This window comes from Tilletiopsis washingtonensis (genome assembly GCF_003144115.1).
Source record: "Tilletiopsis washingtonensis strain MCA 4186 unplaced genomic scaffold FA09scaffold_5, whole genome shotgun sequence".
In the NCBI taxonomy this organism is placed as follows: Eukaryota; Fungi; Basidiomycota; class Exobasidiomycetes; order Entylomatales; genus Tilletiopsis; species Tilletiopsis washingtonensis.
This window is the reverse complement of record NW_020312002.1, coordinates 642491-666169: the sequence shown is the minus strand read 5'-3', so window position 1 is coordinate 666169 and position 23679 is coordinate 642491. Positions and strand designations below refer to the sequence as shown.

At 68.3% G+C, this 23679-nt stretch overlaps 10 protein-coding genes and 1 non-coding gene across 11 annotated transcripts; 7 read left to right on the top strand and 4 right to left on the bottom strand.

Annotated features, from left to right (window-relative positions):
* Nucleotides 1-29: 29 nt before the first annotated feature.
* FA09DRAFT_295099 (Prefoldin, subunit 3) lies at nucleotides 30-951 on the top strand (the record flags this gene model as incomplete). Its single annotated transcript, XM_025740104.1, has 6 exons — nucleotides 30-119; nucleotides 180-256; nucleotides 318-429; nucleotides 556-654; nucleotides 708-842; nucleotides 898-951. The coding sequence occupies 6 exons, from the start codon at nucleotides 30-32 to the stop codon at nucleotides 949-951; spliced, it is 567 nt and encodes a 188-aa protein (XP_025600095.1).
* A 128-nt stretch (nucleotides 952-1079) lies between these two features.
* FA09DRAFT_328598 (hypothetical protein) lies at nucleotides 1080-4533 on the bottom strand. Its single transcript, XM_025741837.1, has 10 exons — nucleotides 3734-4533; nucleotides 3141-3669; nucleotides 2954-3086; nucleotides 2658-2903; nucleotides 2565-2605; nucleotides 2077-2511; nucleotides 1729-2017; nucleotides 1608-1669; nucleotides 1415-1554; nucleotides 1080-1352 (listed from the first exon to the last, which is right to left on the bottom strand). Exons 1-10 carry the CDS (start codon nucleotides 4443-4445, stop codon nucleotides 1168-1170), a joined length of 2772 nt encoding a protein of 923 aa, XP_025600094.1. The 5' UTR covers nucleotides 4446-4533; the 3' UTR covers nucleotides 1080-1167.
* A 206-nt stretch (nucleotides 4534-4739) lies between these two features.
* FA09DRAFT_328597 (hypothetical protein) lies at nucleotides 4740-6613 on the top strand. The gene is made up of 5 exons (XM_025741836.1): nucleotides 4740-5330; nucleotides 5403-5469; nucleotides 5524-5948; nucleotides 6001-6099; nucleotides 6153-6613. Exons 1-5 carry the CDS (start codon nucleotides 4762-4764, stop codon nucleotides 6559-6561), a joined length of 1569 nt encoding a protein of 522 aa, XP_025600093.1. The 5' UTR covers nucleotides 4740-4761; the 3' UTR covers nucleotides 6562-6613.
* A 253-nt stretch (nucleotides 6614-6866) lies between these two features.
* On the top strand, nucleotides 6867-9253 carry FA09DRAFT_328596 (Creatinase/aminopeptidase; the record flags this gene model as incomplete). Its single annotated transcript, XM_025741835.1, has 11 exons — nucleotides 6867-6945; nucleotides 7018-7174; nucleotides 7363-7683; nucleotides 7963-8135; nucleotides 8194-8222; nucleotides 8278-8358; nucleotides 8417-8498; nucleotides 8561-8594; nucleotides 8656-8680; nucleotides 8747-8848; nucleotides 8915-9253. Coding segments are annotated over 11 exons (1174 nt in total), but the record flags the coding sequence as incomplete, so codon positions are not given.
* FA09DRAFT_220136 (hypothetical protein) lies at nucleotides 9039-9843 on the top strand. Its single transcript, XM_025739549.1, has one exon. The coding sequence runs from the start codon at nucleotides 9181-9183 to the stop codon at nucleotides 9727-9729; it is 549 nt and encodes a 182-aa protein (XP_025600091.1). The 5' UTR covers nucleotides 9039-9180; the 3' UTR covers nucleotides 9730-9843.
* An 862-nt stretch (nucleotides 9844-10705) lies between these two features.
* On the top strand, nucleotides 10706-12458 carry FA09DRAFT_328595 (hypothetical protein). The gene is made up of 6 exons (XM_025741834.1): nucleotides 10706-10837; nucleotides 10891-11145; nucleotides 11219-11230; nucleotides 11289-11372; nucleotides 11432-11774; nucleotides 11834-12458. Exons 1-6 carry the CDS (start codon nucleotides 10737-10739, stop codon nucleotides 12380-12382), a joined length of 1344 nt encoding a protein of 447 aa, XP_025600090.1. The 5' UTR covers nucleotides 10706-10736; the 3' UTR covers nucleotides 12383-12458.
* A 303-nt stretch (nucleotides 12459-12761) lies between these two features.
* Nucleotides 12762-18305, top strand: FA09DRAFT_328593 (hypothetical protein). Its single transcript, XM_025741833.1, has 2 exons — nucleotides 12762-16591; nucleotides 16648-18305. The coding sequence occupies exons 1-2, from the start codon at nucleotides 12942-12944 to the stop codon at nucleotides 18209-18211; spliced, it is 5214 nt and encodes a 1737-aa protein (XP_025600089.1). The 5' UTR covers nucleotides 12762-12941; the 3' UTR covers nucleotides 18212-18305.
* A 42-nt stretch (nucleotides 18306-18347) lies between these two features.
* Nucleotides 18348-19742, bottom strand: FA09DRAFT_294947 (Phosphodiest-domain-containing protein; the record flags this gene model as incomplete). Its single annotated transcript, XM_025740097.1, has 3 exons — nucleotides 18348-18552; nucleotides 18610-19129; nucleotides 19184-19742. 3 exons carry the CDS (start codon nucleotides 19740-19742, stop codon nucleotides 18348-18350), a joined length of 1284 nt encoding a protein of 427 aa, XP_025600088.1.
* Nucleotides 19743-19980: 238 nt separating this feature from the next.
* Nucleotides 19981-20076, bottom strand: FA09DRAFT_t18. Its single transcript has one exon. It is a non-coding gene; the product is annotated as a tRNA-Met (tRNA).
* Nucleotides 20077-20251: 175 nt separating this feature from the next.
* FA09DRAFT_328590 (hypothetical protein) lies at nucleotides 20252-21637 on the bottom strand. Its single transcript, XM_025741832.1, is given in 8 exon segments — nucleotides 20252-20486; nucleotides 20541-20602; nucleotides 20665-20918; nucleotides 20975-21094; nucleotides 21153-21173; nucleotides 21318-21433; nucleotides 21453-21457; nucleotides 21496-21637. 8 exon segments carry the CDS (start codon nucleotides 21576-21578, stop codon nucleotides 20332-20334), a joined length of 816 nt encoding a protein of 271 aa, XP_025600087.1. The 5' UTR covers nucleotides 21579-21637; the 3' UTR covers nucleotides 20252-20331.
* Nucleotides 21638-21854: 217 nt separating this feature from the next.
* FA09DRAFT_328588 (hypothetical protein) lies at nucleotides 21855-23580 on the top strand. Its single transcript, XM_025741831.1, has 4 exons — nucleotides 21855-22228; nucleotides 22288-22397; nucleotides 22456-22599; nucleotides 22662-23580. Exons 1-4 carry the CDS (start codon nucleotides 22117-22119, stop codon nucleotides 23487-23489), a joined length of 1194 nt encoding a protein of 397 aa, XP_025600086.1. The 5' UTR covers nucleotides 21855-22116; the 3' UTR covers nucleotides 23490-23580.
* The last annotated feature ends 99 nt before the right edge of the window (nucleotides 23581-23679 follow it).

Below are 23679 nucleotides of genomic sequence, written 5' to 3'. Positions count from 1 at the left end.
CGACTCCCTCTCCTCATCACCTGCGCAGCATGTCGGCCGACGCCTCTGCCTCGTCATCGACGCCCGCGGCCGCGCAGCTCAAGACGACACGCTCCGGCATTCCGCAGGCGCCGTTCATCGTGCGTGGCGCGCCTTTAGCCGCTGTGCTGTGTGCGCTGGACTGACACGCACACGCTCAGTCCGACGTCGTGGCACACCTGGGCGGCGCAGACGAAGATGCAGGGCCGCACCTGGAGAAGTTTGCAGAGGCCATGCAGTGAGTGCCGCCGGTGTTCGATCCGAGCCGCGAGCTGCCTGGCTGAGACTGGCGAGCGCAGGAAGTACAAGGTGATGGAGGAGAAGACGTTCCGCAAGCGCGAGGCGCTCGAGGAGAAGATCCCCGACATCCGCAAGACGCTGCAGATGGTGCAGTACCTCAAGTCAAAAAAGGTGCGCGCGCCTCGTGTTGCTGAGAAGAAGCCCTGCGTCTGTCCCTGGCTGGCTCTCGCCGTACGAGCATCGCCTTGCGAGAGAGAGAGGCGTGGGCAGGCTGGCTGACCGGCCTGGTCCCTGCAGGAAGCCGAGGAGTCTGTCAACACGCAATTCGAGCTGAACGAGACGCTGTATGCGCACGCCGAGATCGAGCCGCTGGACTCGGTAAACCTCTGGCTCGGAGTGAGCACAACGTGCTGCGTGTCTGCCGATCTGTGACTGACTCGCTGCTGCAGGCCAACGTGATGCTGTCGTACCCATTAGACGAGGCGCTCGAGCTGCTGCAGCGCAACCTCGACGGTGCTCAGTCCAGTCTCGAAAACGTTATGGACGATCTCGACTTCCTGCGCGACCAGATCACAACGATGGAGGTGCGTGTGCCTCGCTCACAGCCCAGGCGTCTGCCTACTGACCGCTTGTAAGCAGGTCAATACGGCGAGGGTGCACAACTGGGACGTCAAGCGGCGGCGCGAGATGTGAGCGCTCCAGCTTCAACAGTTCGAGTCAGCGCTGACGTCGTCACTCCCGCCAGCCGGGAACAACAAGAGAAGGAGGGCTACGAGAAGGAGTGAGGGGCGCGCGTTGCACAGTCACACACAATGCTACTGCTTTTGCAGACCATGGTATTGCTAGGAGCCGAATGCGCGCTCGGCGCGGGAGACAGATCGCAGCGCTGGGCGTTGCCGGGGTAGCGCTCTACCTTGCGCGGAAAAAGTCTTCGGGGCTGCTGCCGGCGTGTGAGGCGGCCTCGTGCGAGTCGTGCCGCGGCTGCCCCTGGCCGGGCGGCACCTGCGGGCCGTCGAAGATGCCAAACGTGTCGGAGAGCGTCTCGGGGTGGAAGTCGATGCCCAGCTCGCTCGCCAGGGCATGTGCTTGGCGGTCTGGCGAGGCGTGCGTGCGTCAGCGGTGCGAGACCGATGGCATAGCCCATGCTGCGACTCACATCCGATGGCCCAGCGCTGCCCATACTTGCAGAGGCTGCGGATGATGAGGTCGATCTCCGAGCGCGCCAGCTCCTGCGGCCGCCGATCGCTCGTGGCGAGCGAGCGCATGTAGCGCCGGATGATGTTCTTGCCCGTCAAGCTGAGCAGGAAGGTGTGAGAAATGACGCAGACGCGGCGCTCAGCTGCACTCACGAGATGGCGTAGGTGAACATCGCAGGGAACAGAGCGAGGTCTTCGCCGTTCATCGCCAGGAACTGTGCATGAGACGCATGAGCACACGCAGACGCCCAGACGCGCACGTTGGCGGACTCACACGCAGGATGCCCAGCACGCCGCTGCACGCTGCGCTGCACAGCGTGAAGCTCTCGTTGCGCGTGTTGACCATGGGGTCGTGCAGCAGCAGCGTGGCCAGGTGCGGCAACGCGTGGGCCGTGACGAGGGCCACGTCGACGTGCCCGTCCGCCTTGAGCGCCGCGTATGAGGCCAGCTGCGGCGGTATGGACATGCTGTACGAGCCAATGCTGTTGCTGAGCTGGTGGAAGTCTGAAGTCATCAGGTCCTCCTCGGTCGGCGAGACGGGCAGACGCGCCAGCAGACAGCCACTGCGCCAGAAGTGTCGTCAGCGCTGAGTGAGGGAGCGAGTACACGACCAGATGCTCACGCGCGCGAGACGAGCAGGAAGCCCTTGATCAGCAGCGAGAGCGAGTCGACGTGCTGCGTCGTCAGGAGCGCGGGCGACTGCAGCGTCTGCCGTTGCGAGTAGTCGACGCCGGAGAGGTCCGAGTTGACCCACTTGTCTGAGGGTACCACGGGCAGGTCGCAGCTGACGTCTTCCTCGACGAGGCTGCCCGGCCACAGCGTCGTCGCGGCGGCGCTGCCGTCGGTGATGAAGACGAGGTACGTGGCGCGGCGCCGCTCCTCCTCGTCGATCCAGTCGACCGGCGGGGCACTCATGCTGAGCCGCGTGACGTCAATCGGCCGGCCGTTGCTGCGAGGCGTGTGCCGCTTCTCAGAGCGGTTCATGCCTAGGGCGGCCACCAGCCGTGTACAGTGTGCTGACAGCATCCAGGCGTCGAGCAGCTCGCCACATGCATACCTGCGGCAGGCTGATCAGCGACGCAGCGAGGGACGAACACACGACACACTCACTTCTTGTTGCACAGCAGCGTCGCGGCGCGCATGATGTCGTACTACGGACGTCGTCAGCAGCTTGTGATGCCCGGAACATGCGAGAGCACGCACCAGGTTGCCGCCCTCCCACGTGCCGTGAGTGATGTGATGCTGAGCGCGCTGCGTGTGATACGCGGCGCTGCCAGGCGAGCCCTGGTGCCGGTCGTACGTGCCCTCGGCCAGGCGCTGAGCAAGCGGCAGGTACTTGTTCGTCGTCGTGGCAAGCGCATTGACGACGAGCTGGGCCGCCCGCTGCGTCGAGTTCTCTTCGTTGCGCTTGCTCGCGACTGGGTCAAGCTCAGGCCGGATCGTGTACGCCTGAAGGACCCTTAGAGCGTGCGCTTCGCGCTGGGCAGAGCGAGACTCACCAGAGCGAACATGGCGTGCAGAATAGCGGGGTTCGGGTAGCGTGGGTTTGTCGGCCCGAGCGACATGGCCAGCATGAAGCGCGCCGGGTGGAAGATGTGCAGGTAGCTGAACTTCTCGAAGAAGACGCCAACGCTGTGATGTCGAGTCAGCGCCGCTCGCCGTCAGAGCAGCGACCAGCCCACTCACAGCTCGTTCACCGTCTGCGGCGGCGGGAAGTCCGAGGGCCAGCCAGACCACACGAGCTCGAGCATCGGGTCTGCGTCGCCAGCGTTACCGCCAGTCGACGCACGCGCGCCGCGGCTGCTGCCGTTCTCGCCCAGCAGGTTGTCCATGATCGAGTGGTGCTCGCCGCCGCGATTGCCCGCGTGCTGCGGCAGCGGGTGGGGGTACACGCCCGTACCAGCCACGTTGGCGGGCACGTGGATGCCGATGTTCGGCAGGCTCTCCACAAAGTCCTCCAGGCTCGGGTCCAGCGCAATGCGTCCGTGCGCGGCATCAACATCGAAGCCTGGGCTGGAGTTCGTCCGCGTGAAGCCGCCGTCGCCGGCACGCATCGTCGTTGCGAGGATCTCGGCGATCGAGAGCTCATCGGAGGTGGCGCCTTGGTAGCGCGAGCCGTTCTGCGGCGGCATGGCTTGCTGCTGACCGTTGCCGTCGGGCAGACGGGACGACGAGGAGCTTGCCTGCTGCTGCTCGAGCTGGGCGCGAAGCTCGGCTGGCGGAGCCGAGGCATCAGTAGACGCTCAGCACGTTCTCCGTGGCTCAGCGCCAGCACTCACCGACCTCGCGCGCCAGGCGCATGTTCTCCTTCTCCGTCTCGTCGCCCGGCTGCACGCTGGCCTTCTTGCGGCTGCCCGACGCATTGCCGCCGCCCGAGCTGCTGGCGCGCTTCTTCTGCGTCTTGGGCTCGAGGCTGATGTACTGGCACGGCGACTCGATCGAGTCAACCTCGGCCTGCGAGTGGCCCTTTGCGAGCATGCTCTTCTTCTTGACTGCCCACGCCCGCCCGCACTGCCCGCATACGGGGCGCGCGCCGTCGCACTTGAGCTTGCGGTCGCGGCACGCGCCGCACGCGCGGTTGCGCCCGAGATGCTTGGCGAACGGCGTGTTGTGCTGCTGCGGCGTGGGCACCTGCCGCGGCGAGGCGCTGTACGAGGTGTCGGCTGCGGCGTCGGCCGAGGCGGGCGTGTCGACGGCCATGCTGGACGACGTGTCGTGCTGCAGCGCCATGCCGATGGCGGCAGCGTCGAGCATGTCGGCCGCGGCGCCCATGTGGTGCGCCGCCGCCGCCTCGTCCTTGTACGCAAACGCGCCCGAGCCGGCGCCGTCGTCGACGTAGACGGAGCCGTCGGCGTCGTGCGGCGCGTCGGCGGCCTGGTGTGCGGTCGCCGCGGCGTCGTCGTACGCCGGCGGGGCGCCCACGACGGCCTCGCTGCTGCCGTCGTCGTCGGCGGGCCGCGGCGGCGAGAGGTGACGGTGCCACGGCTCCATTGTGGCACGGACCAGGCGATGCTAGAGCGGCGGATGGGCGACGAGGAGCGCGAGCTGCCGGCGGATGGCAGGCGGCGGCGAGGGGACGTGCTGGCGGGACGCGAGCGCCCCGCGGCGGCGTGCCTCGATCTCGAGCGCGTCGCGGCGAGCCGCTTCCGGGTGCCGTCTCCCTTCTCCCGCCGGCGGCACGTGATGCGGCGCTGCTGCTCCACCTAGGAGCCGTGGGACAACTTGGGCTAGAAGATCAGCCTTCGACTTGAGCTCGTCCGAGCTGCTTGGCGTCACACGACATGCCTCTCAGCCCTCCTCGCCTGCCATGACGCCGAGCGACGACGACGTGCGCGCCGCCGCAGCCCCGCTGCTGAGCGCCTCGCCGCGCCCGGGCCAGGCACGCCTGCTCGCCGCGCTGCTCTCGGCGCACCCCGACTGGGCGCTCGATGAGGCGCGCCTGGCCGAGCTGCTGCCGCCGCCGGCCAGCGCCGACGCCGACGACGATGACGACGACGGCTCAGACGACGGCCAGGCGCCGGCGGCGGGCGAGGGGAAGAAGAAGAAAAAGAAGAAGAAGCCCAAGAAGTCCAAGGCGGCGCGCGCCCGCGACGCCGCCGTGCCCGTGTCGCACATCGACGCCTCCGTCGAGCTGCCGGCGGGCGTGCGTGCCCACTACTTCGACGCCGTCAAAGGCAAGGGCCTCGTGGCGGACCGCGCGTTCGCCGAGGGCGACGTCGTGTGGGTCGAGGACGCGTGGGTCGCGGCACCGCCGGCCATCGCGCTCGCAGACGTGTGGCAGGGCGAGCTGTGCGGCCAGTGCTTCCTGCCCATTGAGGGTGCCAGACTGGCGGTGCGGTGTGGTGGGAGCTGCAAGATTCGGTTCTGCAACCGAGTGTAAGTGTTGCATACATTGGCTCAAATGAGCACACATGCTGGTTGAGTCCGAGCTCACGCTCGCACCCGCAGATGCGAGCAGCGAGGGCAGAGCACGCACCACCGCATGCTGTGCGTCCGGCAGAACCCGACTTCCAAGGTGCGTCTGTCGCGTCTGCACAGTCTTGGCTAGCCTCTGACTCTGCGTCTCTAGGCGTTCCTCGACTACCTCGGCCAGCACAAGTGGCTGTCGCTGCACTCCGTTGCACGAGCTTTGGCGCGCGTGCTGCTCACGCACTCTTCGACGCCTCCACCTTCGGTGCGGCACGGCTTCGGGCCAGCAACAGCGCGGCCATCGACGATGCGCGGCATGGCGGCGCCGGCAGCGACGCTGGAAGAGACGCTCGAGCACCTCGACGCCTTTGCCAGCGTGTCGGAGATGCAGCGCCGCTCGCGCAACCCGGCGTGGGACCTCGAGCGCAGCGGCTTCGAGAGCGCCATGCGTGAGGGCCTGCGCCTGCTGCGTCTGGCCATCGATCCGTGGGACGAGAGCGTGAAGGACAAGGGCAACAAGGGTGTGGTGCGGCAGTTCCCGGAGAAGGTCGCGCGCGACTTGTTCAGCTGGGAGGGCTTCCTGCGGTGAGTAGCTCTTCCGCTTGCCTCTCCTGCCTGTGGCTGACCCGTTGAACAGGCATCTGGGACGGGCGAATCTGAACACCGAGGCGCAGGGCGGCATGTACCTCGTGCATTCGATGCTGAACCATGCCTGCGACCCGAACCTGCGCGTCAGGTGCGTCTCGCGCGCAGATCACTTCGAAGCCGCTGCTGACGCCTCTCGCGCAGCCATCCGCCGCTGCGCTCCATCCGGCAGGCGACGAAGGTCGGCGTGCTGGCCACGCGAGCCATCGCGCCGGGCGAGGAGCTCTTCATCTCGTACCAGTCGCCCGAGCTGTCGCTGGCGCGGCGGCGGCTGCTGCTGTGGCGCGAGTACCTGTGGGGGCCGTGCACCTGCACGCGCTGCCTCGCCGACCTGGAGCAGCTGTCGCCGGCGGCGCGCCGCGAGCACGAGGCGGCCGGCGGCTGGAAGCACGACGAGCACGAGGCGCAGGAGGTGCAGCGCCGCCGCGAGCATGCGCAGCGTCTCGACGCCCTCGAGGAGGAGCGCCGGCAGAAGCTGCTGAGCGAGGGCAAGGACCCCGAGCGCAACCTTGACGGCCTCGAGGACGAGATCCGCACGCGCCTGGGCTTCTAGAAGGAGCGCCGCCCGTGCGTGCCTAGTAAATAGAGTGTCACAGTCATCTGCAGCCGCTGTGCGAAGATTGTGATCGCCACTGCTAGGCTGTGTGCTGCTATGCGTCTGCTAGGGAGCCTTTCGCGAGGCTACTCAGGTGAGGGCAGGTCGCGTGCCAGGTGCATCAGGGCAGTCGCGCCCGTAGCGCTGCCGCGCCGCGCACGAGCGCCTTCTTCTGGCGTGGCGCGCCAGCAGCTCCACCTCGATGTGCGGGTGAGCGGCGTCTTTCCTCTCCACCCAACCCCTGCTCGATATACACAGCACACCATGTCTGCCGACGCCGCCACCACGCCCGCCGCTGCGGCACCCAAGGAGGAGTCCTTCGCCGACTCCATCCTCACCAAGGTGCGCCGCCCGCCGCGGCTGCATGCGCCTGCCGCGTGCTGACCAGGCGCTTCCGCACTCTCTCGCCTGCAGTACAAGACGGCTGGTGAGATTGCCGCCTCGGCGCTCGCCGAGGTCGTCAAGAAGGCCGTCGAGGGCGCCACGCTGCTCAGCCTCTGCCAGGCCGGCGACGCCGCCGTCGAGGCCGGCACGGCGGGCGTGTACAAGAGCGACAAGAAGATGGCCAAGGGTGAGTGCCGCGCTGGGCGGGCTGGAGGCAGAGAGGGCGGCGCAGGTGTGCCAGGAGGCATAGCTCAAACCTGCTGGTGCGCTGTCAGCCATGCCAACTGTCTCTTGTGCTCTGCTGCGCGACAGTCTAGAGGTTGGCGGCCTGCTCCGTGCGCCTCTCAGTGGGCTGCCGCTCACGCATCTCGCCAGGCTCCGCTTTCCCCACCACCATCTCGATCAACAACGTCATCTGCAACTGGGCGCCGCTGCCCTCTGACGCCGAGTCGTCCAAGACGCTCGCCACGGGCGATGTCGTCAAGATCCAGCTCGGCGCCCAGCTCGACGGCTACCCGGCCGTCGCTGCCGAGACGATCGTCGTCGGCGCCGACGCCTCGAAGCCGGTCACCGGCAAGACGGCCGACGCTATCCGCGCCGCCTGGGTCGGCGCTGAGGTCGCGCTGCGGAGCATGAAGGTCGGCGCCACCAACACGGAGGTGTCGAAGAAGGTGGAGGACGCAATTAAGGAGCTCGGTGAGTGAAGTGCGCTTAGTAAAGAGAGGGGGGGGGGGAGGGGAGGGCATGGGATTCTCGGCCGAAGGCTTGCTCGTGCGGCTTTGCCTTCGAGCAACGAGCTCTTGAAGGAGGTCGGGGCAGGCAAGTGACCTCAAGGTGACGGTCTGCATGGCGGTCTTATGTATCCTGCGGGCAGAGCCAGAGCCGGGCCACTGCGCCCGCCTCGCTGTCCTGAACGCTCTTCAGGGGCGGGGGCCACGCCACCTCTTTCCGCGCCATGCTGACTGCCTCCCGCAGGCTGCCGCGCCGTCGAGGGCATGCAGACGAACCAGTTCGAGAAGGACGTCATTGACGGCAAGAAGAAGGTCGTGCTCGCCCCGGAGCCGAGCAGCCGGCCCGACACGATCAAGCTGGAGGAGAACGAGGTGTACGGCGTGGACATCACCGTCACGACGTCCAAGGAGGGCAAGGTGAGCGAGGCGTGTGCTCTCTTGCGGCGACCCGGCTCACCCTCTGCGTCCCCCTCAGCCGAAGGTCGATGACGCTCGCACGACGATGTGAGGCTTGTTCAGCCCAGCTCCACGCGCACGGTGCTTACACGCAGCCCTCTAGCTACAAGAAGACAGGCAGCACGTACCTCCTGAAGATGGCCACGTCGCGCAAGGTCTTCTCCGACGTGCAGAAGAAGGCTGGGTGGGTGCCTGTCCTTAGCTCCTGGCACGCTGCGGTGCTCATGGTGCCCCTCTCCCAGTGCCTTCCCGTTCAACCTGCGCATCGTCGAGGACGAGAAGCGCGCACGCATGGGTGTGCAGGAGTGCGTCAGCCACAACTTGGTGAGTCGTGCGCACGCAAGCCGGGCCGGAGCACCACTGATGAGAGATTGCCGCTCCTACAGCTCACGCCGTTCGAGGCGCTCGCCGACAAGGAGGGTGAGTGTGCACGGACCAGTGCAGGCCGCATGTATGCTGACGCGGCACCCTGCCCGTCCAGAGTCCGCCGTCGTTGCGCAGGTCTTGTGAGTTGGCGCCGCTTGCAGCCGCTGCTGTATGTGTGCCGGGCGCGCTGACATTCCTTTGTGCAGCCTCACGCTCGCAACGAACTCGAAGGGTGCGATCCGCCTCACGCCGGCGCCGCGGTGGTACAATGGCTCGGGCGATGTCGTGAAGCCGGACGCAGAGGTCGGGTGCGTTGCGCGTAGCAGCCGCGGCTCAACCTGCTTCCCCACTGACGCACGCTCTTGATACGGCAGGGAGGCCACCAAGGCCCTGCTGGCATCCGCAGTGCGCCAGACCAAGACCAAGGCCAAGAAGGCCAAGGCGGCCGACGTCCCGGCTGCCTGAGCGCAAGTCTCTGCTCTTGCTCGGCTCCGAGGGCATCCGAGGGCCACCGAGCCGGCAGACACGCCTGCGCTGTCTTGCTTGGCCGTGCCCGTAGCCCACGAGCAGTCGAGCGCAACGCTGCAGCTGCCGGTCCGTGCTCGGTCGTGTGGCCACCTGCCGGCCTGCGTCTGCCAAAATGAAAACACTCCGAACCGCATCAGCGTCGCATTGGGACGTGAAGGAGAGAGAGAGCAGCAAGGACGGGTTGACGATCAGCGCAAGAGGCAGCCTGCTGAGCACGAGGATCAGGATTCCATGCAGGGCCCGTCCCCTCCGGCTTGCCTCAGGTACGGCGATATGCCCGTTGCTGCCGATACCGTTCCTGCGGCGAAGGAGAAGCAGACGGGCAGCCTTCTCTCCACCTCGCACGGCTCGCAGCACCAGCACCAGATGCGGGCGCTGCGGCAGGCGGCGGCGGCGCCTGCAGCTGTCTGCGGCGCGGCCGGCCGCGTACTCCGAGCTTCGGCGCCGCTGGAGAGTCTTGCCCAACAATTATCCGAGGGCCGGCGGCAGCGCAGTCGTTTTGTCAATGCCCTGGCTGCGCTGCTGCACTGCGGCGCTGCTGCCGTCTGTGCTGGTCTTGAGATGCGCGGCTGCCCGTGAGCGCGCTGCCGACGCCGGATCGCTCGGCGTGCCTCGTCACGCCGGCGTCGGCGGAGCACGAAGCTCGGCGCGCATCGCGTGAGGGCCGCTGTGCGCGCCTTGTGTTGCGCATCCTTGCGTCCCTGTACTTGCATGGCAGCAAAGAAGGCGCCAGGGTCGCGCTGAGCGATGCGCAAGCTGCTGCTGATGCGATGACTGTCTGCTGCAGCGAGCGCAAAGCACAGCGCTGTGTGTGTGCGTGCTGCCGAGGTGCCCACGGGGACGGACGCGTGCGCCGCATGCAGCGCGAGACGCACACACGCGACACATGCCGCAAGCCACGGCGTCTGCCGCGCCCGCCGCCGCTGCTCGGCACAGGCCTGGCCGCTGTCTCATCCAGCGAGCGCCGGCAGGCCGCGCGCCTACGTCGGGCCGCTCGCGCACCGACCTCTGCCGCTCTGTGGCGGAGCGGGCGTGTGCGTGCGAATGCTCCACACACGCAGCAGCCGGGCGCTGCTGTGGTACTCGGAGGGTGCGGCGCCACCCAAGGGTCCCCCTGGCGCCGCGCAAGTCGCAGCGCGCCGCCGCCGCATGCGCTGCGTGCTGCCTCAGCTTGCCGCCGTGCCTCCGAGCCCCGACCAGGCCCCGCCTCGACGGCGCAGCACTTCCCCCTTCTCGCCGGCGCCCGCCGGAACCATCAAGTGTGCCGTCTGCCTTTGCTCCGGACTTTGGAAGCGCACGGCACGGCGGCACGGCGGCGAGTGGGACAGAACGCACATCGGGGCCACGTCGCGCCGCGGCTGCTCGTCGTGCTCCTCCTCCGCACCTGCTGCTGCAGGCTGCTAGCTGCGGTCCTGCACACGCCAGCTCCGACCTCCGCCCCGCCGGCAACTCCAGGGGATCTTGCGCCGCTCCGAGCCGTGGCCAGCTGCCAGGCGCGCCGCTGTGGCGATCTCTGCTGGACGTGCGCACAGCGATGCGCGGCGGCGCGTACCGCTATAGGCAGCCGACAGACGTGCGTCCTCTTCGACATCTGCCAATCGTACAGCCATCTTTCCCACCACGTCCTCTCGCTTCATCTCACCGCCTCTGCCCCGCCCGCTGCGCACCATGTCGTCCGCCATGTCGGCCGCCCCGGAAGGAGGCGTCATCGGCGCGCTGCTGGCGAGCCTGACGCCGATTCTGCGCAGCCTGCTCTCCACGGGCCTGACGTGAGTGGCCTGCGTGTCACGGCTCGGCCACTCCGTGCTGACGCCAGCAACAGGCTGGGCGCATGCATGGGTGCCCTCTGCTGGGAGTTCTGCCTGCGGCTGCCCGACGAGACGCGCTATCTCTTCTGGCCCGACACGAAGCGCCTCTTGCGCAAGCGCCAGCTGCCGTCGATTCCGTCGGTGCTGCTCTTCTGGTCGCGCATCATCGGAGCCGTGAGCGTGTGCGCGACCATTGCCAGCCCATCGGCGCAGGGCCATAAGACGTGCTCTACATTGCTCTACCTGCACGGCAGCGTCGGTGTTGCCGGGTGAGTGCGAGCCGGGGCGAGGGCATGCGGAAAGGCTGCTGACAGCTGCCATGGTTTTGGGTTTCGCTCACAGCACGTTGACTTCGTAAGTAGCCCCACTTAGGTCTGAGGCGAGCTTCACTGACGCCTGTTTCGCCGCGCAGCACCATGATCTTCGTCGTCCGCACGATGGCCGTGTCGCCGGGTAAGCGCTGGCTGCATCTCTTCCTCTTCCTCAATGCGCTAGGGTGAGTGCGGCAGTGGTGCAGCACAGATCCGACTGCGGCTGACGCCCACTCGTTCTCAGCCTCTCGGCCTTCTGTGCCCTGGTCACGACGCATCTGCGGCCGACGCCGCCCTTCCCCGGCGTAGCGACGTGCTCAGGCGTGGTGAACAGCTTCCGACACGCCTGGGTGCTCTACGTCTGGCTGCTCGCCTTCGACCTCTTCGTCGCCGGCATTACGCTGCACTGCATCGGCAACCTGGAGTGGCGGCATCCGACGCGCCTGCCGGCCAACATCAAGGCACGCCTGGCAACCATGTCAGGGGTGAACCGCAAGTTCTTCTTTGGCGCCTTCCTCGCCGCGCTCGTCTCGGCTGCCCTCAACGTCAGCCAGGCCGTGTACGTCAACATGCAGATTGCCGCCGGCGTGAGTAGCCCGTCTCTTTACTCCCTGCATCCTCCATGCTAACACTCCGCCGCGTGCAGAACTACACACTCACAACGGCACTGCTGCCGCTGCACGCCATCGGCACCTGTGTCATTGCGCCGCGCATGATCTCGAGTCTGAAGCTGCACCAGGCCAAGAAGGGCTACGCCACGCTCGAGAGTGCGGCGCGCGGCAGTCGGCACTCCTCGGGCCGCTCGCACGACGCCGGCGTCGCGGGCGCGCCCGACTTCCAGCTGGGCAACGGACGCTTCCTCACCAAGGCCTTCGACAACCTCGAGTCGGGGCAGGGCAGCCCGGACAGCATCACCAAGTCGCTCGGCAGCGGCGACGTGCAGATGGCCACGGCACTGCACGCCGCGCCCGTGCTGACGCGCCTGGCGCCGCCGCGGCACGACGAGCTCGAGAGCATCAGCGTCGTCGGCTCGCCGACGGAGATCCAGGAGACGCGCTCGTCGTTCAGCACGGCGCGCGACGGCAACGCCCTCGGCCTCGCCCGGCCACCGGCGGCCGCGCCGCAGACGACCGACGTGCGCCAGACGCTGACACGCGGCCTGACGGGCCGCTCGGTGTCGTCGGACAAGTCGTAGTCCGAGGTCGGCGCGCTGCCTGCGGCGTGCGCCTGCCGCTGCCCCTGCTCATATCTTGCTCTGCCTGCTGTGCCTGCCTGTGCCCCTGTACTCTACCACCATCCGTCACGTTATGTTGTGCAGCACACGTCTCTGCATTGTGAGCCGCCGCCGCGGTGTGCTGATGTTGCTGTGGTGGTGGGAAGCAAGAGATCGGGCGGAGCGTGGCACGAGAAAGGGTTCGCGGCCAGCAGCAGCACAGCCGCAAAGCACGCTCACGCAGGCGCAGGCACGCCGCGAGTCGCAGCCGCGCGAACTCCTGACGCCTGGAAGCCGCGCGCTCCGAGCTCGCTGCTGCACTAGACTGCTCGGGCCAGCGGCTGCCTTGCTTCCCGTCCACCCGCTCCGCCCGCTCTCGCCGTGTTCCGCACCTTTACGACCCAGCACATCCACGACGCACGACTCACGCCGCCACGCCTCGCGCCCTTGCCTCGTCCTTGCGCCGCCGGCGCGCACCGCACTCTGCGCCCGCCTGCCTCCACGCCTTCGACACCGCTGAGGCGGCGCTGCACCCGGCGCTATGTCGGCCTTTCCTGCCTTTGAGCGCGCGCAGGCCGGCCTCAGCAGCCGCAACCTCGCCGCTGCAGCGAGCAGCAGCAGCGGCCGGCCGCTCTCGAGCTTCGACCCGGGCCCGTCGGGCGGCAGCATGAGCACGCCCGTGCCCGTCCTCGCCCTCGACGGCGACGCAGCCGGCATCCCGCCGACGCCCGAGGCCAAGGTGCCGAAGATCTCGAAGCGCACCAACGCGCGCCTGCAGCTCGCCGCCGCGCTCATCGAGGCGGACAACGAGGAGATCGAGGCGCGGGCGCAGGCCGCCGCCGCCGCCATCGCCGGGCAGCAGCACGACCCCAACTCGCCGCACCCTGCGCCGCCGCCGCAGCCGAAGCTGGCGAGCCAGAGCGCCATCTTTGCGCCGTACCGCGAGGATGCTGGCAGCCTGCCGCCCGTCGTGCGGGCGCGCGCCGGCAGTGCCGCTAGCCGCCTGAGCCGGCCAAGCCTGGCGACCGGCGACGAGCCGCGCGGCAGCATCGACTTTCTCGGCGTGCGCCTACCGACGGAGAAGAAGTACGGCTACTCGCAGGGCGCACCCAGCAGCACGGGCTACTCGCATAGCCGCGCGGGTAGCATTGCCGGCACGACGCGCCTCAGCCGTTCGGGCAGCCTCATGAGCGCTACGGGCGCCCTTCGGCCCGGCGATGCCGTTTGGGACGGCCCGGGCGAGCGGCCGCGCAGCTCCATGAGCCACAGCCGGCGCGGCAGCCTCGGTGCCATGGCTGCCGATGCCGCGACCGACGACGCACTGAGCGAAGCCGGCTCGGACGAGGCGCTGAGCGACTGGGGTGTCGAGAAGTTCCTCTCCACCGACGCGCGCACCCGCATCACGGGGCGGCGCAGCAGAGCCAACAGCTCGCTCGGGCACGGGGCCGGCGGCGACCGCCCGCGCTCGGTGCTGAGCACCACGTCCGATGCGCCGCGTGCCACGTCGGACATTGGCACATCTGCCACGCAGAGCGGCCAGCCAGGCGCGGCCGCGGGCGCCAACGCCGAGCTGCTGGCGCGCATCAAGCTGTACCGCGAGCGCCAGGAGAATCTGCCGCCGAGTCAGTGGGACGGGCCTGGTCCCGCAGCCGATGCCAGCGCCGTGGCAGCGCATCTCAGCACGCCGCAGGGCAAGGCTGCGGCAGACCGGCCCGTCAGCACGCAGGCGTCGCCACCGCGCCGGCGAGCCTCGAGCTCCTCGACGCCTGGCGCACTGTTCAGCACGCCATCGCCGCGCATGACCCTGAACCAGGGCCTCGGCGGGCTCGGCTTGGACGACGAGGCGGCGAAGGCGGCGGCTAAGAAGGAGGAGGGCGTGCGGCAGGGCCTCGTTGCGCACGAGCGCAGCGCCACGGTCGATGCGGCGCCCGAGCACGCCACGATCATGCAGCGGCGCGAGAGCTCGATGGGCATCCTCGGCGACAGCTGGTCGGAGCAGGGCAGCGACTACGAGGCCGCGCCCGAGGCCGACGAGGAGATCGTTGCGCGCCTGGCGCAGGCTGCCGGCGTGCGCATCTCGCCGCCGAGCTCGCCCGGCCCGTCGAGTGCCGCACCAGTCCCGCAGCCTCTTGCGCCCGCGTTCCAGCCTTCTGCTGCTGCTCCACGTCCGGCGCCTGCAACTCCTGCGGAGGCGTTCCACGATGGCTCAACGACCGGCCATGACTTTGAGCCTCAGAGCGAGGACCAGGACATGGCCGGCGTCGGCTCATTCTCGCGCAGTCATTCGCGTCGCAACTCGCTCATGGCTAGCGCCTTTCTGTCGAACGACGAGCGGCCAGCGGGGACGATGTCGCCCGTGCTCGGACCCAGCCAGATCCTCAAGCCTGGTGACGTCGTGTCGGGCGGCTCGTACTCGCGGCCCGGCACGCCAGGCGGCATCGGCAGTCCTGCTCGACGGATGTCTGGCTTTGCTACGCCGATCCTCGGCGTCGGCGCTGTGTTGGCGGAAGACCCATTCCGCCACCTGCCGCAAGGGCCCTCTCCATACCCTGCCAGTCCGGCAAACAGGCTCATGGACCTCGGCGCCGATCCGTACGCCGCGGCCGCGCAGATGCGCCACCGTCATGGAGAGTCCATGGCTGGCATCGGCGCCGGCATGATGTCGCCGAGCCTGTCCTTTGCCAGTCCCAGCTCGGGCTTCGGCCAGGTGACGGCGCCGCAGCGCAAGAGCATGCCCATGGACAGCCTCTCCACCAAGCAGCTGCAGGCGCTCGCGCGCGGCGGAGCCTTTCCGGAGTATTACGGCATCATTGATGCCTCGGGCCCGCCGAGTCCGGCTCTGGCCGGCTTCGATGAGGCTGAGCTGCTTGATGCCGCCGGTCTCGATCCACTCGCGGCCGCGCAGCCCCACGAGGAACCGACAGAAGGCGAGGATGGAACGCCGGCGGCGCAGCAGCCTGCGACGGAGCCGTCCATGCCCAAGACGTCACGCTTCTCGGCCATCTTCGGCACCAACGCCAGCCTCGCTGATGCAGCAGAGGCGCTGCGCGATGCTGGCGAGCCGGACCTCTCGTCGGTGCGCTGGGGCTGGCGCAAGCGTGGAGCGCAGGCCATGCAGGACGGCGGCGGCGAGAACGAGACCGGCCAAGAGAAGCGCGCGAAGAGCCGCGGCCTCCTCACCACGGTGCTGCCCTTCAAGAGCAGCGCCGCCGCCAACGACGGCTCAGCGGCTGACCCACACGGCGCGCCCGGCGGCGAGCTCTTCGCCAAGCTGCAGAAGGCTGCGCAGGAGCAAGACGACGTCGACGACTCGCTGATCAGCCCGCCGTCCAAGGGTCCGCTGCGGCCTCGCGGCCTCTCGGAGCGTCTTCCCGGCACGCTGACTATGCCTGCGCCCCTGCAAGGCTCGCGACTGGCTCCGCGCATGCGTCTCACGCCGCCGCCAGACCAGGTGCTGCGCGAGAACGTCGCAGCGGCCAACGCAAAGCGTCAGAGCCAGCTGCACGTGCCGGAAGGCTTCGTGCTGCACAATCGCGGCCTGCCCGCCATGCGGCAGCTGCAAGTCGGCGGAGCCGCTGGCCCGCGGCCGCTCTTCATGGCGCCGCAAGGCGACAAGAAGCACGACGCAGTGGTGTCTGCCTTCCTCAACTCTGCGGAAGGACGCCGCCTCATCAACATCCCGGCTGCTGCGCCTGCAGGCATCGGTCGGCGAGCCGCCGCGCCTACGACGGCCCTTTTCCGCAACCAGCTTGTGCAGCACGACGACGAACGCGAGGGCTGGGGCTGGGAAGCCACGGCGTCTCAGGCTCCCGAGGACGAGGCGGCCGCTCTTGACATGAAGAAGAAGAGCAAGGGTGCCGCCAAGCGTGCCGAGAAGAAGGCGGCGAAGCTGAAGCGCAAGCGCAAGGCTGCCCGCGCCGAGCGCAGGCGCAAGCGCGAGGCCGCCAAGCAGAATGGCACCTCTTACGAGGCCGTCGCCGAGGAAGAGAGTCCCGACGAGGATCTAGACCTTAGCGAGGACTCGTCCAGCGAGGCGTCGGACACTGATTCAGACGACGCCAGCGACGCCAGCTGGAACACCGAGGACGAGAAGCGCTGGATCGACAACCAAAAGCCGGCAGGCAAGCTCTTCGGCAAGAGCCTGCTCGACGTCGCGGCGGAGAAGAAGCACATCAACGTCTCCAAGAACCGGTGAGCAGTTCGCTGTTGAATGAGGGACGAGCAGGTTGCTGACCCGCTCGTCGCAGCTACTATGGCCAGACTGAGATCGAAGAGATGAACCAGGCCGACGCACAGAGCGCGATGCTGGGCGACGGTCAGTCCATCGCGCCGAGTGCTGCCGCGCGGTCCTTTCGCGACAACCCGCTCGGCTACAACGACACGCGCGAGCGCATGCAGGCTGCCTTTGGCACCGACCACATCTGGGCGCGCGAGATGGCCAAGCGGCGCGAAGAGGAGGCGCGCGAGGCCGAGGAGCGCGAGGTGCGGCGTCTGGCCGAGGAGGAGTACCAGAAGGCCGAGGCCGAGCGCAAGCTGCGCAAGATGCGCGGCAAGAAGGGCAAGCAGGCTCGCGCTGCGGCGGCCGCTGCAAAGGCGGCCGAGGAGGCGAACAAGACGCCTCGTGGCGATGCGCTGCAGTTGCCAGAGGAGAGAGCAGACGGCGATGCCTCGCCGCCGCGCTCTCGCACGCCCATTCAGGCTCCCCAGATCGCCCTCGACCTGCCTACAGATGACGCGGGCAACGACGGCGCCTCATCGCGGCGCAGTGGGCGGCCCAGCGAGACTGCTGCCGAGTGGTTCGCGCGCTCCGACGATGAGGAGAGCTCGGACGGTTCCAGTTTGGAGGACGAGGCAGAGCGTCGCCGCCAGGCGCTGCAGCGCGCGCGCCAGTCGATGGCGCTGGACCCGTCGACCGTGCCAGTGCTCTCGATCGACTCGACACAGGACGGCGACAGCGACTCGAGCGAGGACAACGTGCCGCTCTCGCAGCTGCGCAAGAAAGCGCCGCCGAGCTTTGCTGCTGGTCTCACAATTGGCGGGAACCAGTCCTCGGACGAAGAGGTGCCGCTTGCGGCCATCGTGGCCAAGCGCAAGGCACGCGAGTCGAAGATGGGCACTCTTGATCTCGACTTTGGCGGCTCGCCGCGCGCTCCGCCAGCGCCTGCCCCTGCGCTCGAGCCCGAGTCCGACTCGTCCGATGATGCCCCGCTGGGTCTGCGGCACGCGAACGGCGCTGCGGCACTGGCCGCCATTGCAGCGCAGAAGGCAGCGCGGCGCGAGGCCAGCGGCGCAGATGCTTCTGAGAGCGACAATGACTCAGACGACGCGCCACTCGGCGCCATGCACCCGCAAGCTGCCATCATCGCCGAGCAGCGCGCCGTCATCGAGCGCCTGCAGGCGGAGAATGCGCAGGCCAAGGCGCAGATGATGGGCGGTATGCCCTCGTTCGGGCCATACGGCCAGCCGGCGGGCTTCGACCCGCGCATGTCGTTCATGCCGGGCATGGGCGACCCGCGCATGAGCATGATGAACCTCGGCATGCCGATGAACGGCGGCATGCCCGCGACCGCTTCTGCCGCCAACCTTATGTCCTACGACAGCGCCGCGCCGCACGCCTCGCCGATGATGCACCAGGGCGCCGCAATGGGCTCGCCGGCGATGGTCTCTGCACCGTCGATGACGCCGCTCGCGCCGCCCATCATGGGCGACCCGAAGAGCTCGTCGATCGACCGCTGGCGCAGCGAGGTGGCGCCGCGCGCACCTGGCTCCTCGGGACCCACGTCAAAGGAGGGCTCCGAGGCGCTTGTATGACCGTCTCTCCCATTTGCCCCGGATCCACACATCAGACACCTGCTTCACCATCAACGACCGCACGAAACAATACATTAGACAGTCAGCTAGCGGAGGTACAGCGTCCAGAAGCCAGGCGTGCCCTGCATCGGCAGTGTCAGCGCTGGAGGGCCGAGAGAGACGAGTGGCTCACCTCTGTAGGCGGCCGGTGGCGCGCCGGTATGCCCAGCAGCTCGTTGACGAGGCCGTGCACCTCGAGATTGCGAAAGGGCGGTATCCGCTGTGCAGAGCGGCGGAAGGACGGACCGTGGGCAGCGAAGATGGCCTGCATGTCGGGATGGCGTGCGTCGTAGCCGTGGTTGCTAGGTGCGCCTGGATGAGCATCGCGGCAGCGTGGAACGCACGACGTCAGGACTCACCCGCGCGGGCTGTAGACGCCGTCGCTGAACGTCGCCATCTCGGCGGCCGTCGTGATGCTCCAGCCGACGTCCGGCACCATCCACAGCGGCGCGACGCGCTCGCGCATGACGTGCTCGTCCGGCGCCGTCCAGTTCCACTGCTGCGCGAGCGGCTCGGCGTCGAGCAGCTGGAAGCTGCTGGCCTTTGCCAGCTTGCGCAAGCGGTCCCGGGCCGCAGTCTGTGCGCTGGCGCTCTTGAAGCGCAGCCCGGCCGAGGGCCATCCGTCGCGCGTGAGGATCTCGCCATACAGCTCTGCCCCCAGCGCCTCGTCGAGATAGATTAGACGCTTTGAGGACGTCTGGGTCATGCCGTGATCGGACACAACGACGACGTCGACGAGCTCGCTGGCGTTGCGCGCAGCGATGCTGCGAAGCAGTGCAGCGATGAAGTCGTCAACGGCGCGCAGGGCCGCGGCGACTGACGGGTCCGAGGGGTCTGGCCCGGCGCCGTGCGCTGCAGCATCGACGTCTGGGACGTATGCTACAGACTGAGCGTCAGCATCGTGCAAGGGTGAAGAGATGCCGTGCAGCTCACCGCAGATCAGGCTCGGCCGCTCGTCGACGCTGCCCATGTCCAGCCAGCGCTCGATGGTACGCAGGCGGTCGGCCGTGCTCCAGCCCTTGACGTACCGCTGGAAGTGGCGCGGCCGCTCGCCGTGCGACGTGATCGGCGGGCCAGGCCAGGCCAGCACCGCGCTGCTCTGGCCTGCGCGCTCGGCGACGCTCCACAGCGGCTCGGCGCCCCACCAGCTGCCGTTCCAGGAGCGCGCCGGGTCCTGGTAGAAGAACGCCTCGCTGCTTTTGTCGCGCAAGATGCGGTGGAAGTCGTTGGCGACGATGCCGTGCCGGCCGGGCGAGACGCCCGTGAGCAGGCTCCAGTGGTTCGGAAAGGTGAGCGACGGCGAGACGGGGCGCATGCTCTCGGCCACGAGGGCGGGCGCCTGCGACAGGTGCGGCAGCAGCTCGGGCGTCAGGTACGCCGGCCGCACGCCGTCGAGCGAGACGAGGATGACGGAGCGGCGCCACGGGTGGGTGCCGTTGCTGAGCGGCGTCGAGGCCGCAGGCGCGAACACGAGCTGCTGCGCCCACACCATGCTCGTGGCCAGCGCCGCGGCGGCAGCAGCGAGCAGCAGCACGCCGATGCGCACGCGTGGCCAGCCAGACCGTCCTTGCGGCGTCGTTGCGCTGTTCATCTTGACCAGCTACTTGCAGCGCTGCCAGCCGCCCGCGTGGACCTTGAGGGGTGTGGTGGGCGCAATGAAGAACGGGCGCCGGCCAACGCGGCCGGCCCAAGACGCCGTGGGAGAGGGCAAAAAGGAAGAGCAAAAAGCATGCCCGCGCCGAGAATTGAACTCGGCTCTTCGACTGCCTGTAATCAGGTTCAACTAAATTATGAGGTCAATATGCTAACCACTACAACACGCAGGCGCAGATGTCGGGCAAGCCAGCCTAAGCAGATATCAACCCTCAGACGATGAGAGCGGTTTCCGCCCGTCTCTGTAGTCTCTTGACAAGGCGAGTGCCCAACGCTTCCGCCCTGGCTGCGTCGATCGTCTGCCAGAGCGCAGGCAATTGCACTGAGCAAGGCTTAGGCACTCATGAGTCGCGCAACATAGGGTATTCATTGCAGTATCGCAGAGCAAGCGCAGCACCAATTGTCCATCCAAGCCAAGCGGCGCGCCTCTACAGCTTGCTCTTGCCCGGCGTGCCCTCCTTGTCGTCGTCGTCGACAGGCTGCGCCAAGGGCCCCATGCGCGGACGCACGCGGCGCTTGCGGATGGCCAGCGGGCCCTCGAAGGCCGTGCGGATGAGCGCTGCGTCGCTCGGCTGGTTCGGCGCTGCAGGCGGGAGGGCTCAGTGGATGAGACTGCGCACGCTGTCGCATGGCTTACCTCGCAGCACGAAGGACGGCTCTTGGCCGTATGCCAGCCACGCGGCGTGGATCAGAATGTCACTGAGGCCAAGTCGAGTCAGCAGCAGCTTTGGGCTGGCGCAGCCGCTCTGGGCTTGACGCACCTGGTGAGCCCGCGAATTGGGTTGCTGCGGTGCCAAAAGTCATGTCTGCGTATCCGCTCGCCGAACCAGCTGATGTCGCGGCAGTGATGCCAGTCCGAGGGGCCCGAGACCTCGCTGGCGCTGAGCATGTCGTCCTCGCTCGGCATGGCTGGCAGGCGCAGCGACGGCCGCAGCGCTACGGGCGGCACATGGTAGAGGAAGGCGCGCAGAGGCACAGAGAAGAGAGAGGAGACTTCGCGCGGGTTCAGGTTTGGCTGAGAGAAGGGCGCATGAGTAAGCTGTGAGGAGATCCATCGCGGAGACAACGCACCTGCTGCGTCGGATCTGTGAGCAGCACCACGACGGGCGTCACGACGAGCTCGTTGGCGGAGAGAAAGGCGCGCAGCTCGCACAGCTTCGGCGAGGCTGCGGGGTTGATCGGCAGGCCGGTCTGCGCAGAAATGATGAGCTATCGACTCGGCCATGCATACGTCCGGCCCGATACCAACCTCTTCCCATGCTTCGCGGCGCTGAGGGACGAGAAGGCTTGTCAGCTCGCTACACTGCTACGGCGGGAGCGCCTCCTGAACGGCCGCGACGAATGGGAGCGCCCGGGGCTGCACACGACGCCGCACGCGCCCGTCAATTCCTGTTTCTCTCCTGCTAGCACTCACTGCACACGCCTCCATGTCTGCGTCGCCGAGCTCGAAGCGGCCGCCGGGGATGGCCGTGTCGCCGCCGTGGCTGCGCAGGCCGAGGGCGCGCTGGGAGAGGACGACGTGCAGGTCGCTGGCCCACACCACATCAGCCTCGCAGTTCGCTCTCTGCGGCTGCTCGTACCACTCACCCTCGCCGCCCGCCGAACAGACCCAGCAGCACGGCTGCGCGCCGATACGCCGGCACGGCGCCGGGACACGGCTCGGGCACAGGCACATGGGCGCGCAGACGCGCCAGCGCCGCGAGCGACTCGGCCGTCAGCGGCGCCAGCTGCGGGCTGTCGCGCGACGTGTCAGCGTCGAGGAGAGACAAGGTGCGTGCGACGCACAGCGGCATGATGGACGAGGCGGGATGATGTGGTGGGAGGGAGAGAAGCAACGGCATGTGGAGCCGGCACTCGGGCGAGGGGAATGCGGGGCGCGGTGGGCGCGTGGGAGCAGCTCACAGGCGCAACCTCAGCGGCCGCCTCTGCTCTTCTTTCGCTTGCTCTCGTCCTCACTTCCATCGCGCAGCCATGTGGCGCACGCAGCCACCGCAGCAGGCGCACGAGGTAAGCGCCACCGCACAGCCATCCACACAAGCACGCCGCTTCCGCCCTCTCCACAGGCCTCTCTGAAGCGGCCGCGCGGCAGCAGTGTCGGCAGCGCCTCCAGCAGCGCCTCGTCGCGCCTCGAGACGCCGTCGCGCTCGCCGTCGCCCGAGCGGCCGCGCGCCTCGGTCGACACGCAGCTCGGCGCACGCAATGCCGGATATGCCATGCTGCTGCGCATGGGCTGGGTCGCCGGGCAGGGCCTGGGCGCCGCGGGCGACGGGCGCATTGAGCCCGTGCCGCTGAGCGAGAAGCGCGGCGCGGACCTGGCCGGCATCGGTGAGGCGCAAGCATACTCCTGCGGGCGGCAGTGGCTGAGGCTCTTGTCTCTGCGTCAGGCAAGCTGTCGCTTGATATTCGGAACGTCGAGGCATCGACGAGCTCGCGCCGCGAATTGCCCTCGGAGCGCATGTCGCGCGAGACCGAGGCGCAGCGCTCCGCACGACTGGTGAGTGCTGCGCCTCTCCTGGCCATCGCACCAGCTCATTGCTTGCTGCACCTTCAAGGATGAGGCAGCACGGCAGGCGACTCAGCGCCATGATGCCGAAGAGGCGCGCGCCGCGTTCCGCTGCGAGCTGTGCAACAAGGGCTACTCCAAGCCGAGTGCCTATGAGACACACCTGACGAGCTACGACCACCACCATCGCAAGGTGAGCTCTTCCGTGTCCTTGATGCTCGCTGTGCTTGCGGCTGACGCCCTTCCGTGCCGCAGCGATTGAAAGAGTTGGCGGCGACGGAGAAGGCGCGAGGCGGCGGCGGCACGGAGCGGGCGGCGAACCGCAGAGCCAAGGAGGCGGCAAGGGAGGCCAAGGAGCTCGCCAGGCTCACGGGCGGCTCTGTCAAGGCGGCGCCCTCACTACTCGCTGCTGCCGGAAGCAGCACTCTGCCTGCGACGACCAGCGCAGGCAGCAGTGGCGGCTGGAAGCGCACCCTTGCGGCTGCTCCCGCTGCTCCTGTTGCTGCTCTTGTCGAACAACCGGCGCCCGCACCTGCAGCCCGCAGCGTAGGCGCCTTCCGCTCGGCAGGCTTCGGACGGCTCGACACGAGTGAAGCACCTGCCGCGACTTCGTCTGTGCCGAGCTCTGGGAGCACGTCACAAAGCGCCCCAATCGGTTTTGCGCCGCTCAGTGGGAGCAGCGCCGCATCCTCTTCGCGGTTCGCAGCTGTATCTGGCACCTCAAGCAGCAGGCCAGCAGGCTTCGCGCCCGTGGCCACGACGAGCCAGCGGAGTGGCGGTTTCAAACCTCTGGGCTTCGCGCGCGTCGAGCCCCTCACTGGCAGAGCAGGCTCAGACGGCTTTCGGCCCCTTGCGACAAGGCCTGCCACCACTGAGCCGGCAGCACCCGCGCGGCCGCCGTCTGAGCCTTCACTTAGCGCACCTCCGCCGCCAGGGCCGCCGCCGCCACCACCACCGTCCGCTGAGCCCATGTACGGTGCTCCACCGCCGCCGCCGCCGGACGACGAGCCGATGGACGATGGCCCACCTCCTCCGCCGCCGCCGCCGCCTGAAGATGATGCACCTCCTCCGCCGCCGCCGTGAGGTTGCGCTGCGTATGCCTCGCCAGCAAGCGTCGCGCAGGGCTGCAAATGTCGGGTCATACCGAGAGGACAATGCATAAGCAGTGCACCAAACTTTCTGAGCGTGACGAGAGTGAAGTGCCCTTGTGCAGCGGTTGGGCGCGGGAGCGAGCGGTGGCCGCACGGCTCGGCAGGCGCGGAAGAGGCGGCCC